Here is a 26716-nt window from a genome sequence, read left to right on the forward strand (position 1 = left end):
CCACTCCTCCACCCCAAAGAATCTTGTTACTCTTTGGAATTCTACATGGAATGTTGCTACACTTTGAAATTCTGCATGGAATCTTGTTATTCTTTAGAATTCTAGAATCTTTATTGATTTATTTAGGTTTTGCTCACACCTTTTTCAGTAGTAGCTCAAGGTGAGTTACATTCAGGTACTCTGGATAGTTCTCTGTCCCAGGAGGGCTCACAATCTAAGTTTGAACCTGAGGCAATGGAGGGTTAAGTAACTTGCCCAAGATCACAGGGAGCAGCAGTGGGATTTGAACCATTGCAAGACTGGTGCTCTAACCACTAGGCCACTCCTCCACTGTGTTCTTATATTGTATTTTAGGACACGCATCTCTGTTTCTATTTCTCCGGTGTTGCATTACATGCAGATTCGGGCTCCTTGGGGTTTCTAGTTCTGTTTTTCTCTGCCTCTTTCTATTTCTAGTTTGTGGTCACTTATTCTATATTTAGTGAGAGTCTGTCTGTGTTCTGCATGTGTGACCAAGGTTAGGCATTCCTCTAGTCTATAGTTTCTGGACTGGGATCTCTACTGCTACTACTACAAATCATTTCTACAGCGCTACCAGTCGTATGCAGTGCCTCACAATTGAACATGAAGAAAAGACAGTCCCTGCTCAAAAGAGCTTACAATCTGAATCAGGACAAATAAGGGATAAGGGTAGGACAGACAGATAGGACACATAGGGAAAGGGGACTAACTCTAGCAGGCCAGCTTCCATTCTGTATCTCCCTCTAGACAGATTTAAGAATGTGGCACACATGGAGACAGCAGATCCCAAAAGAGAGGGGGTGCCAGAGATGCCATATATTGGAGAGCAAAGAGGAAGGTCCGCAGTGCTGCAATTCTGCCCTGTAATTCATTCATTCATTTTCTTTCTAACAAGTTTACAAATAGATAGTAGGAAAGGAATTACAATTTGGGGGGATCCTTTTACTAAGGTGCACTGAAACATGGGCTGCACTAGCGTAGGCGCGTGTTTTGGGCGCTCAGATCCATTTTTCTGCGTGCCTGTAAAAAAGGCCTTTTTAAAAAATTTTTGCCGAAAATGGACGTGTGGCAAAATAAAAACTGGCGCACATCCATTTTGGTCCTGAGACCTTACCACCACAAGGTCTCTTGCACGATCCATGCGATAATCGTCTACGCGCGTAGAATGACAATTAACCGGCCGGTTTCCGCCACGCGCAGGAAAATAAGAAGGCTCGTAAAAAACCCCCAAAATTACCGACCGGGCCACGCGGTAGCCAGGCGGTAACTCCAAGTTGACATGCGTTGGGCGTGCATAGGCACCGACACGGTTTAGTAAAAGGGCCCCTTAGATAGGAAAGAAGTCTCCAACAAAGTGAAATTAGGGGGAAAAGGGAGGTAGGTAGGGAAGAGGAAAAAAGAAGGGGGACAAGGGGAAAGGAGAAAGATCCTAACGCATGGACGTAACCCCTCTATGCAGGACAGAAAGCTTTCAAAGCAATCTTAAATTGTTTCAGTGAGGATTCTGCACGTAGGGCTGGAGGCAGGACTAAAGGCTGTGCGTCTGGTGGATTCGAGAGTAGCTTGTTTTGGGCCTGGAAGAACCAGGCGATGATCATTCAGGGATCAAAGAACACGAGACGGTGAATTGGGGATCGTTAAAGCCTTAAAAGTGAAGAGTAGTGTTTTAGAAATGATGTGTTGTCCCACCAGAAGCCAGTGGTGACTCTGCAGAAGATGAAAAATGTGGTCAGAGCGGCGGAGTGTTTCCGTTTTTGTTTTTTTTTAATACGAAAATGGGGACAGCCAAGATACACAATATTACAATAATGTAATCTGGTAATGAGCAGAGAGAGAAAAGTGTCGCAATCCAATTACTGAACGGAACTGTCTAAGAATGTGAAAATATAAGCAGACGGCATCCTGTCTCTACCTGTTCGCTTACTGATTCAATGATTATCTAACTTCCCTTTTTTTCAAAACTTCCTTACGAGATATTTCATTAGGAAGTGTAAAAAGTACCAATAAATTTGAAAACTTGGAATCATGCACTTGGCCTTCAAGTAAGTGGGGAACAGACACTTCTGGCTGGAATACCTTCAAAATCTGGCATGCTAGGCAGCTGTCTTTGTGGTTTATTGGTGTTCTACACACTTTTTAGTGGCGTGCGGTGACATTTATAGCAGGGGATTCATGAGATGTGCATACCCTTAACTAAGGTTAATGTACTCACTGTTTCTGCTGAACAGCGTCTCGTCTTTGTCTCTTTCTGAGAGTCACCTATAACATTTGTCACTTCTCATTTTGACTTCTGTGTTGATTTGAAGAAACTTTTAAGTTCTGTGTCACCCTCACCTTTCCGAAATCTATCTTCAGAGTTATAGACAGATGGATGACTAGCACTGTTCCCATTGCTCACAAATATTTTAAATATCATTACCCCCTTACGTCCTACAGGAGGTAGAAATGGTGGGGGCACTGGGGTATATGAGCCTTAAGAAGTAGCACAACAGCAGCGGGGTGGTAGAAGACCATTGACAAACTTGGAGGGAGGGGGAAGAAGGGACATGTGGAGGAGCATTTTTGATGTGACGTCTAAATCCGAATAGGAAAGAAGGTCATTTTCAAAAAAGAAAATTGTCTTATCTTTTTTTTTTTTAAATACTGTTTTGAACAAGGTTTTGTGATTTGGATGTTTTGTTTTTTGGTCCATTTTCGGAAAAAAAAGCAAAAAAACAAAAAAAAGCGAATAGGTGCAAAACGTAGCGATTTATGCCGTTGGGATTTAGGAGGAGCCAACATTTTTAGTAGACTGGTCCCCCAGACATCCCAGGAGAGCAATGGGGCACTCCATGAAATGCTCCCAGGTATACATCTCACCTTTGCTCCCTTATCTTGTCCTCTGAGCCCTCCAAAATCCGCTGTCCCCCACTACAATAGCCCTTATGAGTGAAGGGGGCACCTATGTAGGTACAGTAGCGTTTTGGTGACTTTGGGAGCGGTCACAGTTTCCACCACAAGTGTGACAGGTAGAGGGAGAGAGGGACCTGGGTCCGCCACAGTGTGCTGTACCGACCACTACGCTACTCCAGGGACCTGCCTGCTGCTCTAATAGACCTGATTTTAACATCTGCAGCTGTCATAGAGGCTGGTGACCCATATTTGTATTCACATTTTTTGGAGGTGGGAAGGTGGTCAGTGACCACTGGGGGGGGGGGGGGGGGGGGTGGTAACTCCTGATTCCCTCCAGTGGTCATCTGGTCATTTAGGGCACTTTGTTGCTCCTTATATATTGTGAAAACAGGTCTAGACCAAAACGTCTTGGTTTTAGTCTTGGGCATTTTACAGCCGTAATGGAACAAAACAGAAATGTCCAAGTGTTAGGAACGCCCTAATCCCACCTTCGAAATGCCCCAACACGCCTCCTTGTGATTTGAACACACTTCTGATGGACTTCATAGAAAAACGTCTAAAAATAGGTTTCGAAAATACTGATTTTTTTTTTTTGTTACATTTGTACCCTGCGCTTTCCCACTCATGGCAGGCTCAAAGCGGCTTACATGGGGCAATGGAGGGTTAAGTGACTTGCCCAGAGTCACAAGGAGCTGCCTGTGACTGAAGTGGGAATTGAACTCAGTTCCTCAGGACCAAAGTCCACCACTCTAACCACTAGGCCACTCCTTGCTGCTACTATTTGAGATTCTACTTGTAGAAGTCGGCCCTTGCAGATCACCAATGTGGCCGCGCAGGCTTCTGCTTCTGTGAGTCTGACGTCCTGCACGTACATGCAGGACGTCAGACTCACAGAAACAGAAGCCTGCGCAGCCTTCTACATGGAATGTTGCTAGTGGAATAGCAACATTCCATGTAGAATTTCCAATAGTATCTATTTTATTTTTGTTACATTTGTACCCCGCGCTTTCCCACTCATGGCAGGCTCAATGCAGCTTACATGGGGCAATGGAGGGTTAAGTGACTTGCCCAGAGTCACAAGGAGCTGCCTGTGCCTGAAGTGGGAATTGAACTCAGTTCCCCAGGACCAAAGTCCACCACCCTAACCACTAGGCCACTCCTCCACTTTCATGCACTTTCTAGCTCTCTTTTCTAGTGTTGGCCTGCTGGTCATTTGCTCATCCAGGCAGTGCCCCCAACCCCGGTCCACCATTGTGTTGAATTCTGGCATTTGCCAGTCCTTTTCCTCAGCTGACAGCAGACCCTTCGTAATTCCCCCCATATTCTTCAGTCCTACTCTTTTTTTTTTTTTTTCAACAATCTCCCCCCTTCTGTCTCTGCCCCAGAAAACTCACTGGTTCTCTCCTAAGACCCCGTGCAGAGCTCAGCTCCCCCCGAAGCTCTTGCAGCCAGAGTTGCCAGGTGGCGTAAAATTTTCCAGCCTAAACCAATGCCAAAAATAGCAACCTGAAGTTAGATGAGGAGAGGGGGGTGCCCGCCCATCCATCCATTCCACCCCTCAGCCTGCTCATCTATGTGCTGAGTCCTCAGTCCTCCAAGTGTGCTGCTCAGCTGGCCAGCCCTCGAGTTGTTCTGCATCCCCCCTCCTCTCTGTGCCTGCCTGCACTGAGTGATGTCACTGGCCAAGTGATGTCACTGCCTAACTAATGGAGGGCTCACCATTTTGGACCAGTATGGTGAGCTGAGCCCTCCAATAGTGACGCAACTTGGCCAGTGACATCACTCAATGCAGGCTCAGGCTGCATCCTTCAATGAACCAATCAGTGTCGTTGGGGGGGGGGGGGGGGGGCGCAGGTCACCCAACAATGGTGGAGCAGCCCAAAAAATCGGGACCTACGTCTGTGTTTTTTTCATTGCTCGTCTTGCCTAAACCTCACCCAGTTCCGCGATAAAATCGCGGAACTGGCAACCCTGCTTGCAGCTCAGCCCATCCTTACTGTAACTAGAACTTGAAGCCTTCCCATTGGCTGGATTCTACCAGAGCCTCTGCACTGGACAGGGGAGGGGAGGGGGGGAGGGCATTGGAGAGCTGAAGTGAGCTGAACTTTGAAAAATATCCACATATTTAGCCAGTGGCGTGCTGGGAAATTTTTAACAGGCTTTCTCTTCGTGCACAGCCAGCTTGTAATTTTGGGGGACCCCCAAGATGGACTAAGGGAGCAACAAATTCCTCTCTCTCCTCATGTGGGCATGCTAGGCATACCTTTGCTGGCAGGGATGCTGAGCCTCACCAGCCATATAAATGGACTACTGCCACTCCCCGTTGCTTGTTTCTGGCTCTGAGCAGCATGCCAGGAATTCTCATGCATACTTGCGCAAGAAGCCCTGGCATGCTGCTCAGAACCTGAAACAAGCAGCGGGGAGCAGGAGCAGTCCATTTATTTGGCTGTCAGTTCAGAGATGCCAAGGGTGGCCCTTCTCAAAGCTGGAGATTTACCACTCTGGAGATTGAAGGCCAATGAGTGAGGTTTTTCTTGTGGGCTCCAGCCATGTCTAAAACCAGTTCTGGCAGACGCACATTGAAAAACTGACATATACACAATACTTCCAAAACTTAATTATTATCTTCTCATTTCCATCTTCCAAAATTCCAGACAGCAGCTACACAGATCAGCGGGACACAAAGCAGTCCAAAACAAGTAAAGTCAGAAGCACAATTTGCACCTAATTATTCAACCACCCTTAGGATTCACATTTGGGTTTAAAAAGCAAAACCATGTGCATGTAGGGACGGTGGGAAGCAGAGCTGGTGGTTGGGAGGTGGGGATAGTGCTGGGCAGACTTACATGGTCTGTGCCAGAGCCGGTGGAGGGAGGCGGGGCGGGTGGTTGGGAGGTGGGGATAGTGCTGCATCCTTCAATGAACCAATCAGCGTTGTTGGGGGAGAGGCCACAGGTCACCCAACAATGGTGGAGCAGCCCAAAAAATTGGGACCCGCGTCTGTATTTTTTTCATTGCTCGTCTTGCCTAAACCTCGCCCCCTCGACCGTATAAGTGCTGGGCAGACTTGTACGGTCTGTGCCCTGAAAAAGACAGGTACAAATCAAGGTAAGATATACACAAAAAATGACACGTGAGTTTATCTTGTTGGGCAGACTGGGTGGACCGTGCAGGTCTTTTTCTGCCGTCATCTACTATATTACTATGGATAAATGAATTAAAACAAAGTTTAAAGCAAATGCCCTTAATATGTAATTATTGGTAGCAATAATGAAACAGTGATAGAATATTCAGATAGCAAGAAGCCTGAGCCAACAGATTTATTTTCCATTGAACATAATTAACTTTCTATAAACTTGGCGGCTAATAGTGTACTGAACTGGACAATGCTGGCACATTTAGATTGACTCTGGACAGAACTTCTTCATGAGAGAAGCCCTTCACTCATTATTCAATACCTGTCTTTGAAATAGTAGTAATAAAAAAGGCAAGTGCATTTTATAATATACCACTGCAATCCACAAAACAAAAGCAGCAAGTTTCCACATGCCATCTTTTTCTTTTGATGTAAGCACAGGAAAAAAAAAAGATGTTAAGGCTCCCAGGTTTCAACCTAATGTTTTTTTTTAAATTGTACTTATAAATAGTAAGTCTGGCACATTTAGTCTGCATGAAGGTAGCTCTGCCCTCATTATTCAATACCTCTCTTAAATAGTAGTAATAAACAATATTAACTGCATTTTTATAATATACCTTCATTTCACAAAACAAAAGGAGCTAGTTCCCACAAACCATCTTTCTCTTTTGATCTAGGCACAGGAAAAAAAAAGATTTTAAATGCTCCCAGGCTTCAACCTAATTCATGTTTTCATGTGGTCTATAAATGTCATAAATAAGTAAATAAATAAATAGATAGATAGATATAAACTCTGATTCTCATAACGTGATATCTGTTTTAGTGGCCCTTTCCCAGGAGAAAAAAAAATCTCTGCACGAATATAACACATGCTAGGTTGTCCCTATAACCAGCCTCTCCAAACGACACGCCGATTATGATTTATAACAAATTACTGCTCTACCTATGAAAAGTTATTCCGTTATTATACTTTCTCTGTGTACATCCGTATGCTGCAAAAGTAGGCATGTTTGAAAATACAAGTCAGATGAAATAAAAATGCTGCCAACCATAACGACACCGTGGATGCAGCAGCTCATAGGTTTGTTTGCTTTGTTTTGAGAGTATGCAGAACGACGGCTGCGCGGGGAAGGAGAAACACAGACTGACCTAAGTGGCTTCCAGTGGCGGGGGGGGGGGGGGCAGTCCGCCCCGGGTGCACACCGCTGGGGGGTGCCGCGGCGCGCGCCTGCTCCGAGTTCACTAAACTTCGTCGCTCGTTCGCTGCAGAGGGAGCTGCAGCAAAGCGAAGTTTAGCGAACTCAGAGCAGGCGCGTGCCGTGGCGTGCACCCGGGGGAGGTGTCATTTTGCCGGAGGGGGGGGAAGGTGTCATTTAGCGGGGGGGGGGGGGGGGTCTCCGCCCCGGGTGCCATCCAGGCCAGGAACGCCACTGGTGGCTTCAACTTTTTGACGTCATGCCGTCTCCTATTCTCAATCAAACCTCCTTGGTTGGGGCAGTGCTAGGGATTCTGTGAACACCTTGAAGGCCCTGATTGCATGCCACTGCTCCTTTTCCTAAGCAGAGTTGAAGCTGTTTGGGTTCTTCTGTGTGTATGTTCATTTGTTAGACTAGGATTTCTATGTATGTGTTGAGTGTGTTTTTCCAGGGTTTTATGTTACCTCACAGGCTGCCTATTAGTGGAAGGAGGTTTTGTTGCTGTCACTGAGTGGTAAAGGAAAGTGCCCTAATTCTGCCTGGTATCCATTGTTGGGGTGTTTCTGTGGATGTGGGGTGCAGGATTTCTGTTGGCGCTCCGTCCAGTTCGGGATAATTTGGGGTTAGAGACCCCCATATCTCACTCCCATATACAGCATATCACCCCCTCCTCTTGAATATTAGTGACACTCCATTATTTACTGAAAGTCGCACAAAGATCTTTGCGGTGTGTACCCCGGGGCCGAGCACTGAGAGAAAAAAGGAGGACTAAGGTTGGGGCGGGGGATGTTGTGTAAGGAAGAGGAGGGCTTATCCCTCATTAACTGATCAAGTATTTTTCTTCTTGCTCAGCATTTCAGAGATCGGAGGATGAAGCTGTGCAGACGGTGCTGTTCACAACCAGACCCCCCTGTGACCCCCAGCATCCCTCATCTGCCTCTGACGCAGACATCTGTCAGCATGTGCGAGGTGAGGGCTTATGAAATACGCAAGAAGTGCATTACACATTTTCAAAGGTTTATTCAGGAGACTGGCTCAGTTGCCAAAACAGTAAGCGTGCAGACGGATAGCTACAGAACACAGGGGCATTCTTAGAGCATAAACCTGGTTGTCGGGATGAAAAAAACCCGAAACAAGTTGTGAAACACGTGGCCTTTACACCCAATCTTCAAACACAGTCTTCGGGCTGATGCAAAAAGCTACCGTGGTCCTAGCCACGTGGTTACCGTGTGTTGAACACGGGTTGTACGTGCTGAGCAATGCAGAGAGGGATTGAGCGCAGGTGGTAACTAATGGGCAACACATGGCCCACACATTGCATTAAAATGAGTGCTAATCAGGCCATTGAGAATTCCGTGGCATCCGGAGGTAAACGGGGCTTTAGGTGCACGGTTACTGTAAAAATGCATATTGGTGTCTATTTTTATTTATTTAAATTTTGCTCACACCTTTTTCAGTAGTAGCTCAAGGTGAGTTACATTCAGGTACTCTGGATATTTGTCTGTCCCAGGAGGGCTCACAATCTAAGTTTGTACCTGAGGCAATGGAGGGTTAAGTGACTTGCCCAAGATCACAAGGAGCAGCAGTGGGATTTGAATCCCAAAACCAGTGCTCTAACCACTAGGCCACTCCTCCACTCCAAAGAGTCTTGTTACTCTTTGGGGTTCTACATGGAATGTTGCTACACTTTGAAACTCTGCATGGAATCTTGTTATTCTTTAGAATTCTAGAATCTTTATTTATTTATTTAGATTTTGCTCATACCTTTTTCAGTAGTAGCTCAAGGTGAGATACATTCAGGTACTCTGGATATTTCTCTGTCCCAGGAGGGCTCACAGTCTAAGTTTGTACCAGAGGCAATGGAGGGTTAAGTGACTTGCCCAAGATCACAAGGAGCAGCAGTGGGATTTCAACCGGCCACCTCTGGATCGCAAGACCAATGCTCTAACCACTAGGCCACTCCTCCACTCTGTTAAACAGTCCAATGTTTCTTTAAAATTTTGGCTGGCAAGTGCCTTCTCCGTATCCGAGCACGGTGACTGCACCGCCACCAGATCTCCTCTCTCCACCCTCCAAGCAAAGCAACTCACGGTTATCAAACAACGTTCCCCCATATAAGTAGACTTCACCACGTTCCTTGTTTATACCTTCTTTGCCTAAATAGAAGCCTCGCAAAAATTTATGTGTAAGCAATATTTTGAGGGGCTCATATTCAGTCGCAGAAGAAAAGCACCAGGGTGTGCTTTCACTTGCGATATCTGTTTGAAAATACGCACAAAACCCTCGCTCACCGTGAAACCTTTGTGCGCATGTGTCCAGTATGTTTCACCTAGAGGCCGACCAAATTTGGGGTTCGAGGGGTGCTCAAGGGGTGGCAGTGGCAGCAGCCCTCAAGGATTCATTCTCCTTTGAGGAAGGGTGCGGGGGGAGGGGGGGACGACATCTTTTGCTGGGGGGGGGGGGGGGGGGGGGAGTAGGCACGAGCCGAAACCGAGCCATAGATTTCTGCCACGGATTCAGTTTCTAGATTCACCACTATTAGCCGCAAGTTTTCCACGCATAAAATTTGCATTCTATTAGCTTTCTGCATGGCACGGTATTATGCTTGCAGTAGAAGCTATGCACTGCTGTACAGATGGGGTTGTTAGATGCAGGCTGAAAGCTTCACTCCTTTGTCTGGTAGGTGATCTTCAGTGAGGTTAGTATAGGAAATTACAGACACACAACAGGTTGCTAATTCCTGCCCTAAAGTGTTTACAAGTGGAAGATAGGGACACAATGAGGGGCATAATCGAACAGGGCGCCCAAGTTTTCCTGACGGCGTCCTCGCAGGACGTCCCCGCGAAGGGGCGGGGAAACCCGTATTATCGAAACAAGATGGACAGCCATCTTTTGTTTCGATAATACGGTCGGGGACGCCCAAATCTCAACATTTAGGTCGACCTTAGAGATGGTCGTCCCCGATTTTCGGCGATAATGGAAACCGAGGACGCCCATCTCAGAAACGACCAAATCCAAGCCATTTGGTCGTGGGAGGAGCCAGCATTCGTAGTGCACTGGTCCCCCTGACATGCCAGGACACCAACCGGGCACCCTAGGGGGCACTGCAGTGGACTTCATAAATTGCTCCCAGGTACATAGCTCCCTTACCTTGTGTGCTGAGCCCCCCCAAAACCCACTCCCCACAACTGTACACCACTACCATAGCCCTTAGAGATGAAGGGGGGCACCTAGATGTGGGTACAGTAGGTTTGGGAGGGCTCACATTTACCACCACAAGTGTAAGGTAGGGGGGGATGGGCCTGGGTCCGCCTGCCTGAACTACACTGCACTCACTAAAACTGCTCCAGGGATCTGCATACTGCTGTGATGGACCTGAGTATGACATTTGAGGCTGGCACAAAATATTTTTAAAGTTCTTTTTGAGGGTGGGAGGGGGTTAGTGGCCACTGGGGGAGTAAGGGGAGGTCATCCCTGATTCCCTCTGGTGGTCATCTGGTCAGTTTGGGCACCTTTTTGTGCCTTGGTCGTAAAAAAAAAAAGGACCAAGTAAAGTCAGCCAAGTGTTTGTCAGGGACACCCTTCTTTTTTCCATTATCGGCCGCGGACGCCCATGTGTTAAGTACGCCCCAGTCCCGCCTTTGCTATGCTTCTGACACGCCCCCGTGAACTTTGGTAGTCCCTGCGATGGAAAGCAGTTGAGGGCCCTCAAAATCAGCTTTCGATTATGCCGATTTGGGCGACACTGGGAGAAGGACGCCCATCTCCCGATTTTTGTCGAAAGATGGGCGCCCTTCTCTTTCGAAAATAAGCCTGAATGTGAGGTTGAAGAGGGCAGGCGTTATGCTATAAAGTGAATTTCAGTTGTCCCTTTAGAGAAGAAAGAGACATGACTGGGCAATTTCTGTTGGATTTACTAACATTACAAGCACAAGTGCAAGAGTGCAGCCACCTCTGGGGTGTAGCACTGCCGTCACGTTTCCTAAGTGCAATAGCTGGAAATTCAGTTTTGTTCTCTTTGATTATTGCCCTTCAGGAAAGGGTACGAGGTGGAGGAAGAGACCGAGACCTCCAATACCCACGCCACACATATAACCCTGTTGTGAGCTCAGTAGATTTCAGCCACCCCAGATATCAGATACTGTTTCCTCCATGCAGTAAACGAAAGCAAGGAGAAGCCTCTTAGAAAGCTTGGCAGATCGCAGATCAAACTGAAGGTCTGCTTTTTCTGCAAACATTCGTGAGACTAAGGCCCACTGCATTGTGGGATAAACCCACTGGATCATGCTCACCCTGCCCTGCATCCGGAAGCTTCATTCCCAACATCCTGGTTACCTGTGTGAACAGAAATGCCCAGTCCTATGCCTATTCTGTTGGAAGGCTGAAATTCTTGGGCATCTCTGTTATTAAATCTTGTTTCATTAGACAACACTTCCTAGTCCATACTAGGCTTACATTTAGTTCCACTGTGTATGTTAGGCTGATCCAGTCTTGGTTTAAGTTCAGCACCTATAGTCTTGTGAAAAGCAGGATTGTGAGTTCCTGCATGCAAGTAAGATAAAACTAGGACTGAGCTGTCCTGAGAAAACTGGCGCCAGTTGGTCATTCTGGCTGGATTTGGACAAATTCCTGGAGGAAAAGTCCATAGTATGCTATTGAGACAGAAATGGGAAGCAACTGTTTGCTCTGGGATTTGTAGCATGGAAAGTTGATACTCTGAGATTCTGCATGGACTCTTGTCACTCTTCAGGATTCCAGAATCTTGCTATTCTTTGGGGTTCTACATGGAATCTTGTTACTCTTTAGGATTCCGGAGTCTTGATGTTCTTTGGGGTTCTACATGGAATCATGCTACTCTTTAGGATTCCGGAATCTTGTCACTCTTTAGAATTCCAGAATCTTGCTATTCTTTGGGGTTCTACATAGAATGTTGCTACTCTTTGGGTTTCTGTCAGTTACTTGTGACCGGGCTTGGCCACTGTTTGGAAAACAGGATACTGGGCTAGATGGACCATTGGTCTGACCCAGTATGGCTACTCTAATGTTCTCTTATGTTCTTATTGTGGTCGGAGCACGGATCTGACTAATGAGTGTGGCTTTGTCTCGCTTTGCTTTTGCTAGGTCCAGTTGAAGAGATGCAGCCAGTCACTACATCCTGCATTGGACCCTGCGGTCTACCCTGCCCCCTGCAGCCAGATCTCTCATGTGCTCCAATACCACTGCCTGCAACGGAACCCCAGCTAATAAGGAGCTTGTCAGAAACCCAACCTCTGCTCAGGAACTCTGGCTGCAGCGACTGCTCAATGTCCTCAGATGCCCGGCAGAGCCCAGTAGGATGTGTGATGCCCTCCCCGCAGAACCCAGTAGCATCACCCTGTGCCCCAGAGCCACAACGTCAGCAGCACTGGGCCCACTTCCCAGTGGAGTGCACAGAACTGGACCTTCAGCAATTCTCTACAGAGATGGGGTTTACAGACACCAAGGACCAAGAGTGGTCTAGAAACCAGGGAACGAGGACAATGCTAGGCGATGGGACGCTGTTACGAAGGGAAGCACCTGTGGACTGTGTCTGCACTGCCAGTCTTCAGAAAGCCCATGTTTCAGAGGTGCCAGAGGCAGCGTGCCATGAGTCATGCCCAGGCTTCCAACCTGTTGTCCTGCAGAATGAGGTAAGTGATGCATCAATACTCTACCATTTGCTGTGGTCTCTCTCGGATCAGGCGTGTTACTTAGGTACAAGCCCTTGTGCTTTGATTTTAGCCCATAAATTCCAAACAAAGCCATTTCTTTACGGCTGAAGTAAATCGATCCACATTTCCTCTTGTTTTCAAAGTTTTTTTTAGGTGCACGTTAGGGTTGTGGATGGCCAAAAATGAGTTTGTAAGTGCAAATTTTATATCATGACCAAATGGAATATTTCCCCTTTCTTCATTTGGAAACTCATGTTTGGGGACTGGGTGTGAAAAGATATGTTAAGGGTGACAGGGGCTGTATGAAGAGAAACAGAGACAAATGTAGGCAGATAAAGCCCATATGGCCTGTCCAGTCTGCCCATCCATGCCACCTGCTCTCCCTGCCACTCCCTTAGAGATCCTATGGACTTGTCCCAAACTCTCTTGAATCCAGGTACTGTTTTCATCTCTGCCACTTCCACCAGGTGGCTGTTCCACAAATTCACCACTCTTTCTGTGAAGAAGTGTTTTCTCAGGTTACTTCTGATTCTATCCCCTTCCATCTTTATCCTACGCCTCCTTGTTTCAGAGCTTCATTTCAATTAAAAGAGAGTCACCTCCTGTGCATATATACCACACAGGCATTTAAATGTCTCTATCACATCTCCTGTGTCCTGCCTTTCTTTCAAAGAGTACATAATGATATGCTTTATCTCACAGACCACTGACCGTTTTAGTAGCCGCCCTCTGGGCCGACTCCATCCTATTCATATCTTGTTGAAGGTGCGTCTCCAGAATTGTACATGATATTCCAAATGAGGTCTCACCAGAGTCTTACACAGGGGCATCATCACCTCCTTTTTCCTGCTGGCCATTCCTCTCCCTATGCACTCAAGCATCCTTCTAGCTTTTCCTGTTGCCTTTTCTCAGTGTTGTTCCTTGGACGGCTGCCACCAGGCGTGGATTGAGGCTGCACCCCCCCCCCCCCCCCCACAGGTGCAGCATCACCCCCCTGGCGCATCACCTCCAAACACCCCCCCCCACACACACACACAGGTGCAGCATCACCCCCCTGGCGCATCACCTCCAAACACCCCCCCCCCCCTCCACAGGTGCAGCAGCACCCCCCTGGCGCATCACCTCCAAACACCCCCCCCCCCCCAGTGCATTGCTTTTACCTCCTGAGGTGCTGGGAGCAGCCACGGGGCTGTGGCTTCGCCGGTTCCCTGCTCCCTCTACCCCGGAACAGGAAGTAACATCAGAGGGAGCAGAGAACTGGCGGAGGCGACAGCCACGCGGCTGCTCCATGCACCCCCCGCCCTGCAGCGTGCACCCGGGCAGACCACCCCCACCGCCCTGTCCTCGGTATGCCGCTGCCTTTTCTACCTGTTTGACCACCTTAAGATCATCACATACGATCACACCAAAGTCCTGCTCCTCTTTCATGCACAAAGGTTCTTCACCCCCTATTCTGTACCGTTCCCTTGGGCTTTTACAGCTCAAATGCATGACCCTGTATTTTTTTTGTTAAATGTCTTTATTACATTTTTCTTTACATAACATCACTGCCATGCAACTTAAGAGCGATCCACGAACAAGCATCCTTCCGCAGATTACTGAAGACCCATCTGTTTGAGACAATTTACGGAAAAAACCAAAACACATAGAGTCCACACTCACTCACATCAATGCATCACACATCCACTTATGATCTCTCATCCCCCCTAATTCCACATTACTCATACATATACTTACAGGAATATGTACACCATGTGCTCCTTTGTCTTAACACTGCCCTTAAGCTTCCCATTGTCTCCTCCCAAAGTCTCAATGTTGATGTCCCATTGTGATATTCCTAATGATACTTCGATTATCTCGCATAACTTGTACAATGTAACCCACAACCAATTTGTAACAACTGTATTCTCATTATTCATATCTTATTGTAAGCCACACTGAGCCCGCAAAGAGGTGGGAAAATGTGGGATATAAATGCAAACAATAAATAAATAAATAATCCAAACCTAACATAACAATCTAGGCACTTTCACAATTATGCATTATCAACAACCGCCCCCCCCCCCCTCCTCCCCTCTGGATATCTCAGGTATATAACATTTTCCCCCTGCGCTGGAAGACCCCCTTAGTCCACACATCATCCGGTTAAACCCCACCATTCCACATAAGGGGTCCAAGTTTTTAGAAATCTCACCATTCCCCCTCGCCTTAAGGCTGTACGTTTGTCCATTAAACAACAATAGTCCACCTTAGCCAGCACTTGATCCACGGTGGGAGTCGCCGGCTGTTTCCAATATCTTGCAATTAAGATCCTGGCTGCTGTAACAATATAGGACAAAGGACCGTGACAAGTGCCACGACCTCCCCTCATCGGTACATTCAACAAGCACAAGTCAGGAGTTAGCATAACCTCGGCTCCCAAGCCGCTCTGCAGTCGCATCTGTAAGTCCTTCCAGAGCTGCTGTATCACCGGACAATCCCACCACACATGCCAAAATGTTCCTTCTGCTCCTCAGTTGCGCCAGCATCTCGCCACTCCAGTTTTAAAAATGCGAGATAACCGGATAAGGAGTCAAATACCGCTGGTACAGCATTTTATACCCATTTTCCAGCAAGGGGGTAGCCACTGAAAATGACAACAGTCGTTTAAATATCTTTTTCCAGGTCTCTGGTTCATATGTATTACCTAGTAGGGACTCCCATTTACAAATACATTTATTTAATGGTTGGGACTTATGAAGTAAAGCTCTGTAAATTCGGGAGATCCCCCCCTTACCTTCCCCAGATCTCATTGCCATTTCAAGCTCCGTGGCCTCCAGAGACAAATCCTCTCTAGCTTTTTTTCTGCATAAAGTCTCTGATCTGCCCCAACAGTCGCAGGGATGCCGCTGACCAGTGCCCATACACCCCTTCTCCCCTACCAGGAATAAAATCTGTGGCATATCTTATGGGCGTAGTCAGATGATATTTGCGCCCCAGAAACCAGGCCGCTCTGCATCTTACCCCTTCCCCTAGCACCACGTTCATTTGACCCCTCAAGCCCGTTAGTAGACCTCTCAACAATTGTAAAGGAAGCCACGCCACCGCCCATAAGGGCACCCCCTTCAGCCCCCACTGAGCCACATAGGTCCACATCTTATTCGGACCTGTCTGCACAGTGGATAACATTTGGATTAAGGCAGCTCTATAATACGGCCCAAAGTTCGGTACCCCCATGCCCCCATCCTTCCTTAATTGATAGAGTATTCTTCTATTCACACGAGGTGGCCTTTTTGCGCCAAATAAAGGCGAACACATGACCCTGTATTTTTTAGCATGAAATCTAAACTTCCAAATTCCAGACCATTCCTCTAGCTTCACTAAGTCCTTTCTCATATTATCTACACCATCAGGGGTATATCTACCCTGTTGCAGACTTTGGTATGATCCGCATAGAGGCAAATCTTAGCAGACAACCCTTCAGCAATATCGCTTCCAAAAATGTTAAAAAGAACCGGCCCAAGAACTGAACCTTGCGGCATACCACTGATGAAATCCTTTTCCTCTGAATGGCCTCCATTTACCACTACCCTCTGTCGCCTTCCACTCAACCAGTTCCTAACCCAGTCAATCACTTTAGGGCCCATAGCGAGGGCACTCAGTTTATTTATTAGTCTATGCAGAACCTTGTCAAAGGCACTGGCGTAGCTACGTGGGGCCTGGGCCCCCGTAGATTTGGCCTTGGGACCCCCCTGACAATGACCCGCCTGACCGCTCCCTTCCGTCGCTAACCCGCCATCACCTGCCTTTGCTGGCGGGGGACCCCAACCCCCGCCAGCCGAGGTCCTCTTCTTCTCGCAGAAGGCTTCCTTCTGTTTCTCACGTCCTGCACATACAATGTGCAGGACGTCAGAAACAGAAGGAAGCCTTTTGCGAGAAAAAGAGGACCTCGGCCGGCGGGGGTTGGGGTCCCCTGCCAGCAAAGGTAGGCGATGGCGGGTTGGCGGCAGGAGGGGGGCAAAGTCGGCAATGGGGGGGGGGGGGGTCAGCGGCCCGGGGAGGCTAAAACGTGCCCCCTCACCTCGGGCTCTGGACCCCCTCTCGCCAAAGTCTGGCTACGCCCCTGGTCAAAGGGTTTGCTAAAATTTAAATACACCACATCTAGCACTCTCCTTCAATCCAACTCTCTGGTCACCCAAAGAAATTAATCAGATTTGTCTGTCAAGACCTGCCTTTAGTGAAGCCATGTTTCCTCGGGTCCTGTAATCCATTGGATTCCAAAAACTTTACTATTCTATTTACTATTTCCATTAATTTAGTTACCACAGAAATCAGCTTTACCAGCCTCTAGTTTACAGCTTCGCCCTTACTTCCACTTTTGTGGAGAGGGACCGCATCTGCTATTCTCCCATCCTCCGGGATCATGGACAGACAGACAGACGGAGCCTCCCCAATCGGCGCTATCATTTGGGCAAAGCACACCTAAAAAGTTTGTTCAAGCTCATTTAAATCAAATTTTTCCAAGTTTTGGGGAATTTTTGTAATGTTTGTTTGACCTATTCAAATTTTTTAGGCATGCACCCTATGTAAAAATGCATGCAAGTGATTGTATGCCTGTTCACTTTTAGTATGCCCCTGTAGATTTGCCCCTGGACCCCCCTGCCGACAACCCCCCCTCCCGCCACCGCCTACCTTTGCTGGTGGGGGACCCCAACCCCCGCCAGCCGAGCCGAGGTCCTCTTCTTCCAAATCCCGCACAAGGCTTCATTCTAGTCTGATATCGGACGTCAGACTCACAGAAACAGAACGAAGCCTTGCATATCAGCCAGCGAGGTCCTCTTCTTCCAGCGCAAGGCTTTGTTCTGTTTCTGTGAGTCTGACGTCCGATATCAGACTAGAATGAAGCCTTGCGCGGGATTGGGAAGAAGAGGACCTCGGCTCGGCTGGCGGGGTTTGGGGTCCCCCGCCAGCAAAGGTAGGCGACGGCGGGTTGGCGGTGGGAGGTGAGGTCAAAGTTGGTGGCTGCGGGGTTCGGCAATGGTGGTGGTGGTGGTGGTGGGGGGGGGTCAGCAGCACCGGGGGGGCTAAAATGTGCCCCCTCACCTCGGGTTCTGGGACCCCCTCCCGCCGAAGTCTGGCTACGCCCCTGCCACATATAAGCGATTTGCCACAATTAATGTTTAGGTGCCCAAATACATCTCCCTAATAGATATTTATTTCATATCACTTAAGAACTGGGTCAGACCAGTGGTCCAGTTCTCCTTCTTCCATAGCTCTTCTAGACATTCACAGTGCTGTACAAATACATATAAGAGACAGTCCCTGCCCCTGGAGCTTACCCTCTAAACAGGACACAGAGAAAACAATGCCTAGATAAGTTCAGGTGGTCTTCTGTGTGGCTGGACCAGCTCCCTGCAGTTGATTCATGCATTTGACATTTGCAGTTAAGCAATTTCTACCTGGAGCAGGTGGTCTTGGATCTAACTTTACAGATTCTGCAGGATGACACAGGACATGGACAAAAGTACAGAATTCCAGAGTCCTAGGATAATACAGAAACAGGGTCTTCTCTTCCCTCTCCCTGCCCCCCCTCCAATCCCCATGCTCCCCAAAATCAGATGGTATCTTCTTTTGCCACTAGTTTTCTCTTATTTATTTATTTATTTATTTATTTTAATTAGGATTTATTTATCACCTTTTTGAAGGAATTCACTCAAGGCGGTGAACAGTAAGAATAGATCAAACATGAGCAGGAGGCAATTAGAGCAGTAAAAATATTCAAACAACAATATAAAGTGTGGCCTGGTATACTACTTGCAATGACAACACAATATGTACTAGAACATTATAATTATTTTTTTTTTGTTACATTTGTACCCTGCGCTTTCCCACTCATGGCAGGCTCAATGTGGCTTACATGGGGCAATGGAGGGTTAAGTGACTTGCCCAGAGTCACAAGGAGCTGCCTGTGCCTGAAGTGGGAATCAAACTCAGTTCCTCAGGACAAAAGTCCACCACCCTAACCACTAGGCCACTCCTCCACTATCTGCTATCTGCTACCACATTTGCCCATCTCCGATCCGACGAAGAAGGGCAACTCCCGAAAGCCAATCAAGAAATGCACCAAATCATGTCCAACAAAACAAAAAGGCACCAAAGAATTAGAAAATAAGGTGATTGATTTGAAGAAAGTTGCACATGAGGTCAGAGAGATGGTTAATTGTCTCAGCTAGGGTAGGAGTGGATAAACATGTCTGGCTGCAGTATGTGCAGCCCGAGTCAATCCTTGCGTGTGTGAGTGAGACTAACAAGTTAGTTACTTCTTCCATTAAAGGCTCTTGTTCCGTGTAGTGGCTGTCAGCGTGATTCTGACACCTCTGTCCCATTTTGTTCTGAAATACAGCTCAGCCACACAGCTCCCCATGTCCTGGGGCAGGGCAGCGGTTTTGAGGTTTTGTGGATTCTGCTCATTTATTAAACACAGACGTGCATTTACATAAAGTTACCTGCAGGTGGTGACAGAGGACCATACATTGATCCCGCTTCCCTACCAGCCCTGACCTGTTCTGCACAGAGAGAGAGAGATGGGATAGCCTGGTGGCCACTGGTTCAGATAATACACAGCTCTCCTTTTCCTCAAGCACAATTTTGATCCATAGAGAAACTTATGGTTAAGACGATCTGTTTGTGAAAGTACTCAGATACTTAAATAGTACTTAATCCTAGTTAATTATGCTCTCACCTCCCTCATGTGAACAGGTGAAAAGTACTCAGCAGGACCTCTTTATCCACCCCCACCCCCCTTGGATATTACACACTCCCCCCCAGCTGCTTCCTGATTGTGCTGGCAGGGAATCCGAGGGAAACCAGCCAGGAGCACTGCCCCCAGAAAAATACCTCCGTGTAGGGGTACAGTACCCCTCTATCCCTGTAAACTGAGGGGAGCGTTACCGCACCCACTGAGGTTCAGAAGGACAGAATGAGAACCGGATTGTTTTCAGAAACCTTAGTCCTCATTGGCAGTAAGAAAAGTGATATTTTTTTAGTTTCAACATGGACTTATTATCCAAATACCTGTGGATTAAGGTCACTTTGTGTTCAGCAGAGCATATCGTTAGGGTGGTGGACTTTGGTCCTGAGGAACTGAGTTCGATTCCCACTTCAGGCACAGGCAGCTCCTTGTGACTCTGGGCAAGTCACTTAACCCTCCATTGCCCCATGTAAGCCGCATTGAGCCTGGCATGAGTGGGAAAGCGCAGGGTACAAATGTAACAAAAATAAAATAGATACTATTGGAGATTCTACATGGAATGTTGCTACTATTGGAGATTCTACATGGAATGTTGCTATTCCACTAGCAACATTCCATGTAGAAGGCTGCGCAGGCTTCTGTTTCTGTGAGTGTGCAGGACGTCAGACTCACAGAAGCAGAAGCCTGTGCGGCCACATTGGTGATCTGCAAGGGCCGACTTCTACATGGAATGTTGCTACTGGAATAGCAACATTCCATGTAGAATCTCAAATAGTAGCAACAGTGGAGGAGTGGCCTAGTGGTTAGGGTGGTGGACTTTGGTCCTGAGGAACTGAGTTTGATTCCCACTTCAGGCACAGGCAGCTCCTTGTGACTCTGGGCAAGTCACTTAACCCTCCATTGCCCCATGTAAGCTGCATTGAGCCTGCCATGAGTGGGAAAGCGCGGGGTACAAATATAACAAAAAATAAAAAAAAATTACAGCATTATGTTAATTTGAGAAAACTTCCCTTCCTTCCGTGCTCTCCATTCCTCCCTCCAATCATTTGTTTATTTTGAAAACTTAATATTAACATTTTAGAAAGCAGCAATACACATATCCAAATTGCCAATTCATGCATATTGCAAGGGGGTGTGGTCTGATCCTTTTATAAAAGACCAGTGGAAGCTGACAGGCCTTGATCTGTGTCAATTTCTATGTTCTTCATTGTGTTTATTATATTGTAAACCATTTTGCTATCTGTGGTGTAGTCTGTAAATCGCTAAGGGCTCCCTTGACCATGCTGCAATACAAGGGGGTCCGTGGTGGCGTCGGTATGCGGGTTTACCGCACACTGAGGCCCCCTTTTATCACAGTGGGTAAAACGCGTTTTGTTTCGTTTTAAAGGAAATGGCTGTGTGGCAAGTTAAGCACTTGCCACATGGTCATTTCCCCAGGGAACCCTTATCATCACCCGTTTAAGGGCTCCTGTACTAAGCCCTCAGTGCAGAAACCTTTTAAAAACCTAGTGCACCGTAAATGGCACACAGAGGGAGCAGGCACAACTGCCGGGCTCCTGCAGAAGCTTGGCGGTAGAGCCTGATTGGTGTACGCCAACGCCACAGTAGCTGTACCGCGGCATTGTAAAAGGGTCCCTAAACTAGCCGTGAACTGGGGCCTCTGTCCGTTCTGAGCGATCATCGATATCTTGTCTTTCTCTCCGCAGGTCAATGAGGTCCAGAGTCAAGTGTTCAGGATTGGTCACATGACACACGGTGAGAGAGAGAGAGAGAGGTGGCTGTGAAAAGCCCACTGTTGCTTTTGTCACTGTGATATGGTTGGATTTAATTAATTGTCCTGTCAGTGAGTTACAGTTGAGTTGTGGTAATCAGATCCCTGCCCCAAAGGCCTTATAATTGAATCTGATACCTGGGGCAATGGATGGTGCTCTTTCCCTCTTTTAAGTCTGTTTGTTTTAAAAAAAACGAAAAGGTTTTACAGCAATGTTTTTCATGCAGGGCAAAGTAGGAGTGGGAACAGAACCAGGCTCTTCAGAAAACAGGCCACAGGCGTCCAATATGTGAGGTTAAGTTTATTGACTGTACAGGGTACCTTGTTTCGGTACTGCAGGTTCCTTCTTCAGGAATCTGGTACTTTGCCTCAGGGAAATGATGGACAAAGTGTTCAGAACAGAGCCAATTGAGGGCGATGTTCTGGTCTTGAAAAAGACCTTTTAAAAGTGCAGTCAAAGGTCCGGCTGGATAACGCCGCTATCTTGTTGCCTGAAGAAGGCACCTGTAGTTCCGAAACAGGATACCTTGTAGAGTCAATAAACTTAACCTCACGTATTGGACGCCTTTGGTCTGTTTTCTGAAGAGCCTGGTTCTGTTCCCACTTCTGCTTTGCTCTTGTGATTATCCGTGGGACATTGTTGTTCTCTTCCACCTTGGTGGTTTTGCTGCTCCTTTCGTACAGGGCAGAGCCGCCGAGAGGGGGGGACAGGGGGGACAAAAGTCCCAGGCCCGGCGCCGCCGCTGCCTGGCCTGCCCTCCGTCACTCCCAGAACTAACCTTAAGCCTCCTTTCACTTCGCAGCAAGCAGCAGCAGGTCAGGCCACTCCTTCCTTCCATGTCCCGCCCTCAACTGACGTAACATCCGCGAGGGCGGGGCACGGAAGGAAGGAGGAGAGGTCTGCCCTGCCGCTGCTTGCTGCGAAGTGAAAGGAGGCTTAAGGTTAGTTCCGAGGGCCCGGCCCGATAGCGGGTGGAGGGGGGCCCGGCGACCTCGGGTGGATGGCGACCTTGAGTTACTTGTCCAAGATCAGAAGCAGGATTTGAGCCCTGGCTCCTGTGTTTGCAGTCTGCCGCTCTACCCACTGGCCACTCTCCACTCGTCTCTGCCCCTTGCTTTATCACTGTGTTTTCTTTCTCTCTTCAATTTCTTTGGCTGCTGTTTTTCAGGTCTGCACGTAGCAGAGATACCACCTGCTATGGTACTTCTGCTCGGCCTGAAGCTGGACCCTTTCCTACACGGAGTGAAGAATTTCATGGACGTGGGGGTGGATCTGGGGATACCCACTGAACAACTGAGGCACATGACGGGGTTCAGACACCTGCACACCTACCTCTCCTGCAGTAGCCCCTGCACCATCCCCACCCTGCTCCAGACCTTGTACAAGCTGCAGCGCTGGGACGCTCTCTCCCTGCTGTGTGACCACTTGACTCAGAACTGGGTTCACAGCTGCCGGGAGCGGCACTAGGGGAGGCCGACTCACCCAGGGGTCCCCAGTGCTGTGTCTGGGCAGAGAGAGGAAGGGGAACTGTGAGAGACAGACCTTCCTGTCCCCTGCCCTGTAGATGCTGGAAGGGACAGGGGGCTGGCCTCCAATTACAAATGCATTACAGAAAGCACTTTCGAACTGAGTGGTGTCCTGTGGCTTCCGGTGCTGGACACTGGCGTGTGACATAGCCAGTTACTGCCACAAGCACCAGCCCAGGGCTGCTCTCTAGCACCTCCTAGCTGAGGGCTCCGAGTGGTTCGAGACATTGTAAGAACTGTGAAATACAAAACTGGAGCGGATGGACCTCTGGTGGCATTTTAATATCCTAAAATTGAGCCTAGTGGCTGCATATGGCCCACTGTGGTGCTGTAGGGGTGTACCCTCACCTGTATCTCCTCTTGCGGGTCTGTTCCTTTACCAGAGACTTTAATTCCTGACATCATGCTGTGTGGGCAGTTTCCCGTATTCACTGTCAAGCTGGATCCACCATAAAACGTCAGAAAGAGGGTGATTGTGGGTTACTCAGCACTGTTTACTGCGTGTTGCTGTGAATTGCGTCCTCCGGTCACTGCTGTAGGATGTAATCCCTGGGAGTCACATCTGGATGGGAGACAGATAGATGTGAGTGCTGTACACAAGTGTCCTGCGGCTGAAAGTCCATTATGATTTGGGCCTCTCGTCTTAGGTGTTCATACATTATAAATTGATGTGCTTCTTTTCCACTTAATTAGGAGCTGAGGGTATAACAGGTGTTATTACTGGGGACCTTTTCCAGCACAACCAAACTTGTACATTGGTTCCACTTTGAAACTCTCAGTGTAAAAAGGCACAAAAATTAAGCAGAGCCGGGGAGGGGTGAAACGGTACTAGCGGATGTGGTGTTCTTCCACCAAGGGTGTTTTATTAGTACCTAAAATCAGAAGCCCTAATTATAATCTTGGGTACAGCTAATGTAAGAAGCTGTGATACTGGAGTCAGGAGCAGGCTGACGTGGGGGTGTCTAATATGTGCAGAGATGATGCACCTGAAGGGTCCTGGGACTTATTTTTTTCACAGTTATATCCTGACTTTTCCCATGCTGTTTTCCCCGCAGTGTTACTGGTGATCAGGATAATTTGTTCCAGGGAATGCAGTAATGTGTTTATGTAGTGTCTGTATCCTGCCAGTGGGAGGCAGCATCACCTTGTTTCATCTCAACATTAGCGCCGAGTGGCCTTCTCCAGACACAGCAGCCTGGGAGTCCTGGGCCCCTCCTTCCTCACACACTGCAGCCACCTGGGCCCTGCAGATTACAAACATGTTGCTAGTTAATATAAAGTGAATTCTGAGTTGCAAATATTTGGGAAGAAGGTCTCTTCCCTGTCTGCTTTTCCCCTCGCCAAATGGGGGTCTTTGGGAATGCCAGACAGCCAGTTTATGAATATGTAACTATTTACATATTCATAAACTGTAGTTATGCAATTTATTTCTTGCTCTCTGTGGGAGATATTACACTGCCAGTGAGATACAGTGAGAGAACTTGGGACAGCAAGGGGAAAAGGGAAATGGGACTTGCTATACCGCCTTTCTGAGGTTTTTTGCAACTACATTCAAAGCGGTTTACATATATTCAGGTACTTATTTTGTACCAGGGGCAATGGAGGGTTAAGTGACTTGCCCAGAGTCACAAGGAGCTGCAGTGGGAATTGAACCCAGTTCCCCAGGATCAAAGTCCACTGCACTAACCACTAGGCTACTCCTCCACTCATTCCACCAATAAGAGCCAACCTCATCAGTGATGTCACAATGGCTCGATTGCCCGATACAGTTCCCCAGGATCAAATCCACTGCACTAACCACTAGGCTACTCCTCCACTCATTCCACCAATAAGAGCCAACCTCATCAGTGATGTCACAATGGCTCGATTGCCCGATACAGTTCCCCAGGATCAAATCCACTGCACTAACCACTAGGCTACTCCTCCACTCATTCCACCAATAAGAGCCAACCTCATCAGTGATGTCACAATGGCTTGATTGCCCGATACTTGGCTCACTTTTGATATTGTGATGTCATAAGGGAAAGGGGGAAGGGAAATGGGACTTGATATACCGTCTTTCTGAGGTTTTTGCAACTACATTCAAAATGGTTTACATATATTCAGGTACTTATTTTGTACCAGGGGCAATGGAGGGTTAAGTGACTTGCCCAGCGTCCCAAGGAGCTGCAGTGGGAATCGAACTCAGTTCCCCAGGATCAAAGTCCACTGCACTAACCACTAGGCTACTCCTCCAGCTACCAGTATCCCCTCCGTAGTGGGGAATGAAGTCATTGGGAGGTGGGGATAGTGCTGGGCAGACTTATACGGTCTGTGCCCTGAAAAAGAGGTACAAATCAAGGTAAGGTATACACAAAAAATGGCACATGTGAGTTTATCTTGTTGGGCAGACTGGGTGGACCGTGCAAGTCTTTTTCTGCCGTCATCTACTATGTTACATTGTGGTGGCTGATGGTTTAGCTGTAAGAAATTCACAGCAGCATGTCAGATATACTGGGACTGGTGACACCGATGAGTTTCTCTAACTTGAACACTAAAACACCAAGGGGGAAAATGAATAGCTTGCATGATTTTAAATGACAGCACAGCCCTAATCAGGTCTGCTCTTTCCCTGTCCCCTCTGGATGGAGATCTAGCATTCAGCACAGGAACCACTAGCGAAGGCAGGTTTAGCACCTCGGAGGTGGCTGCATAGTCTGGTACAGTTGTGCCCTCCATGTGCCTTAATTCTGGTACAAAGGCACATAGAGATTCTTACTGGGGGAATGGAACTCTAGAAATCCCAGTGCTGGTTATGAAAAATGCTTTTATAAAAAGAGGGGTTGTCCTGCTGTGTGTGCACGAGAGAAATTAAATTAGAAGGCATCAGTAAATGCAGGGTACAACTTGGTTTGTCTGTAGTTTGGCCTTTTCCCTGGTGGCTTTGGTGAGGGGGGGGGGGGGGGAGGAGGAGTGGAGAGACTCAACTTGTTTCACACATTCATTCTAATAAAACTGCTGTAACCCATGGGTTAGAACTTTTTAGGGTGCTCTAAGTAATGCACGTTAGTTTGTAAGTTAAAGCCCATTATATTAATTTAGTGCGCACTAAATTTTTTTAAGGAGCAGTAACAAACCGAATGTATAGTAACAAATGCCCAGTCCTAGCAGATGATTGAGTTGAGGTGGTTTGCATGGCGCAGCGACCAACGCTACTCTTTAATAAAGTTCGCAGTTTATAGCGGCTCCCTCCCTCCAGTGCCCCCCCCCCCCACTTTGTCTTCATGGCTTCTTTTAATAGAACAGATGGACAGGGGAGTCCTGGAGCAGCTCCTGTTTCCTGCCTCAGATCTATTCACACACTGGCTGGAGTGATGCTGCGGACCTGTGGGCAGGTGAGGTCCTCTGGAAAATCGTCCTCATGTTTCTGGGACTTTTTCCTGCAGGATATGAAGAAGAAATCACTAAGGGACAGTGGGAGGAGGCTGCAAAATGCCTAAATATACTAGATTGCCCTGTTTTTGTTTTTTTTAAAGTAAAGAAGGATAAACCACTGGAGAAGAGAAGCAGCTTAAAGTAACCTGTCAGCTCCAGGGAGAAGCTGAGCCAGCGCTGGGTTTCCCCGGGGTCTCTCATGCCTGTATTCGGCAGGCGCCACCAGTCCATGGATAGCCTGAAGAACCTTGAAAACAGTTTAAGCATCAATTCATTTCATCGCGTCATTGAACTGTAGAGCTGTTCACTGTCACTTTACTCAAGGAAGTCTGGTTTTCT

At 47.7% G+C, this 26716-nt stretch overlaps 1 protein-coding gene across 1 annotated transcript in view; it reads left to right on the forward strand.

Moving 5' to 3' along the window:
• The window catches only part of EDA2R (ectodysplasin A2 receptor), a 48102-nt gene extending 23621 nt beyond the window's left edge, over positions 1–24481 (forward strand). Inside the window, exons 7-10 of the mRNA XM_030210569.1 lie at positions 8098–8214; positions 12367–12914; positions 21372–21420; positions 22606–24481. Coding sequence (XP_030066429.1) covers positions 8098–8214; positions 12367–12914; positions 21372–21420; positions 22606–22904 — 1013 coding nt within the window. The 3' untranslated portion in view covers positions 22905–24481. The remainder of the gene's footprint in view (positions 1–8097; positions 8215–12366; positions 12915–21371; positions 21421–22605) is intronic.
• Positions 24482–26716: the final 2235 nt, after the last annotated feature.

This window comes from Microcaecilia unicolor, chromosome 7 (genome assembly GCF_901765095.1).
Source record: "Microcaecilia unicolor chromosome 7, aMicUni1.1, whole genome shotgun sequence".
NCBI classification, from domain to species: Eukaryota; Metazoa; Chordata; class Amphibia; order Gymnophiona; family Siphonopidae; genus Microcaecilia; species Microcaecilia unicolor.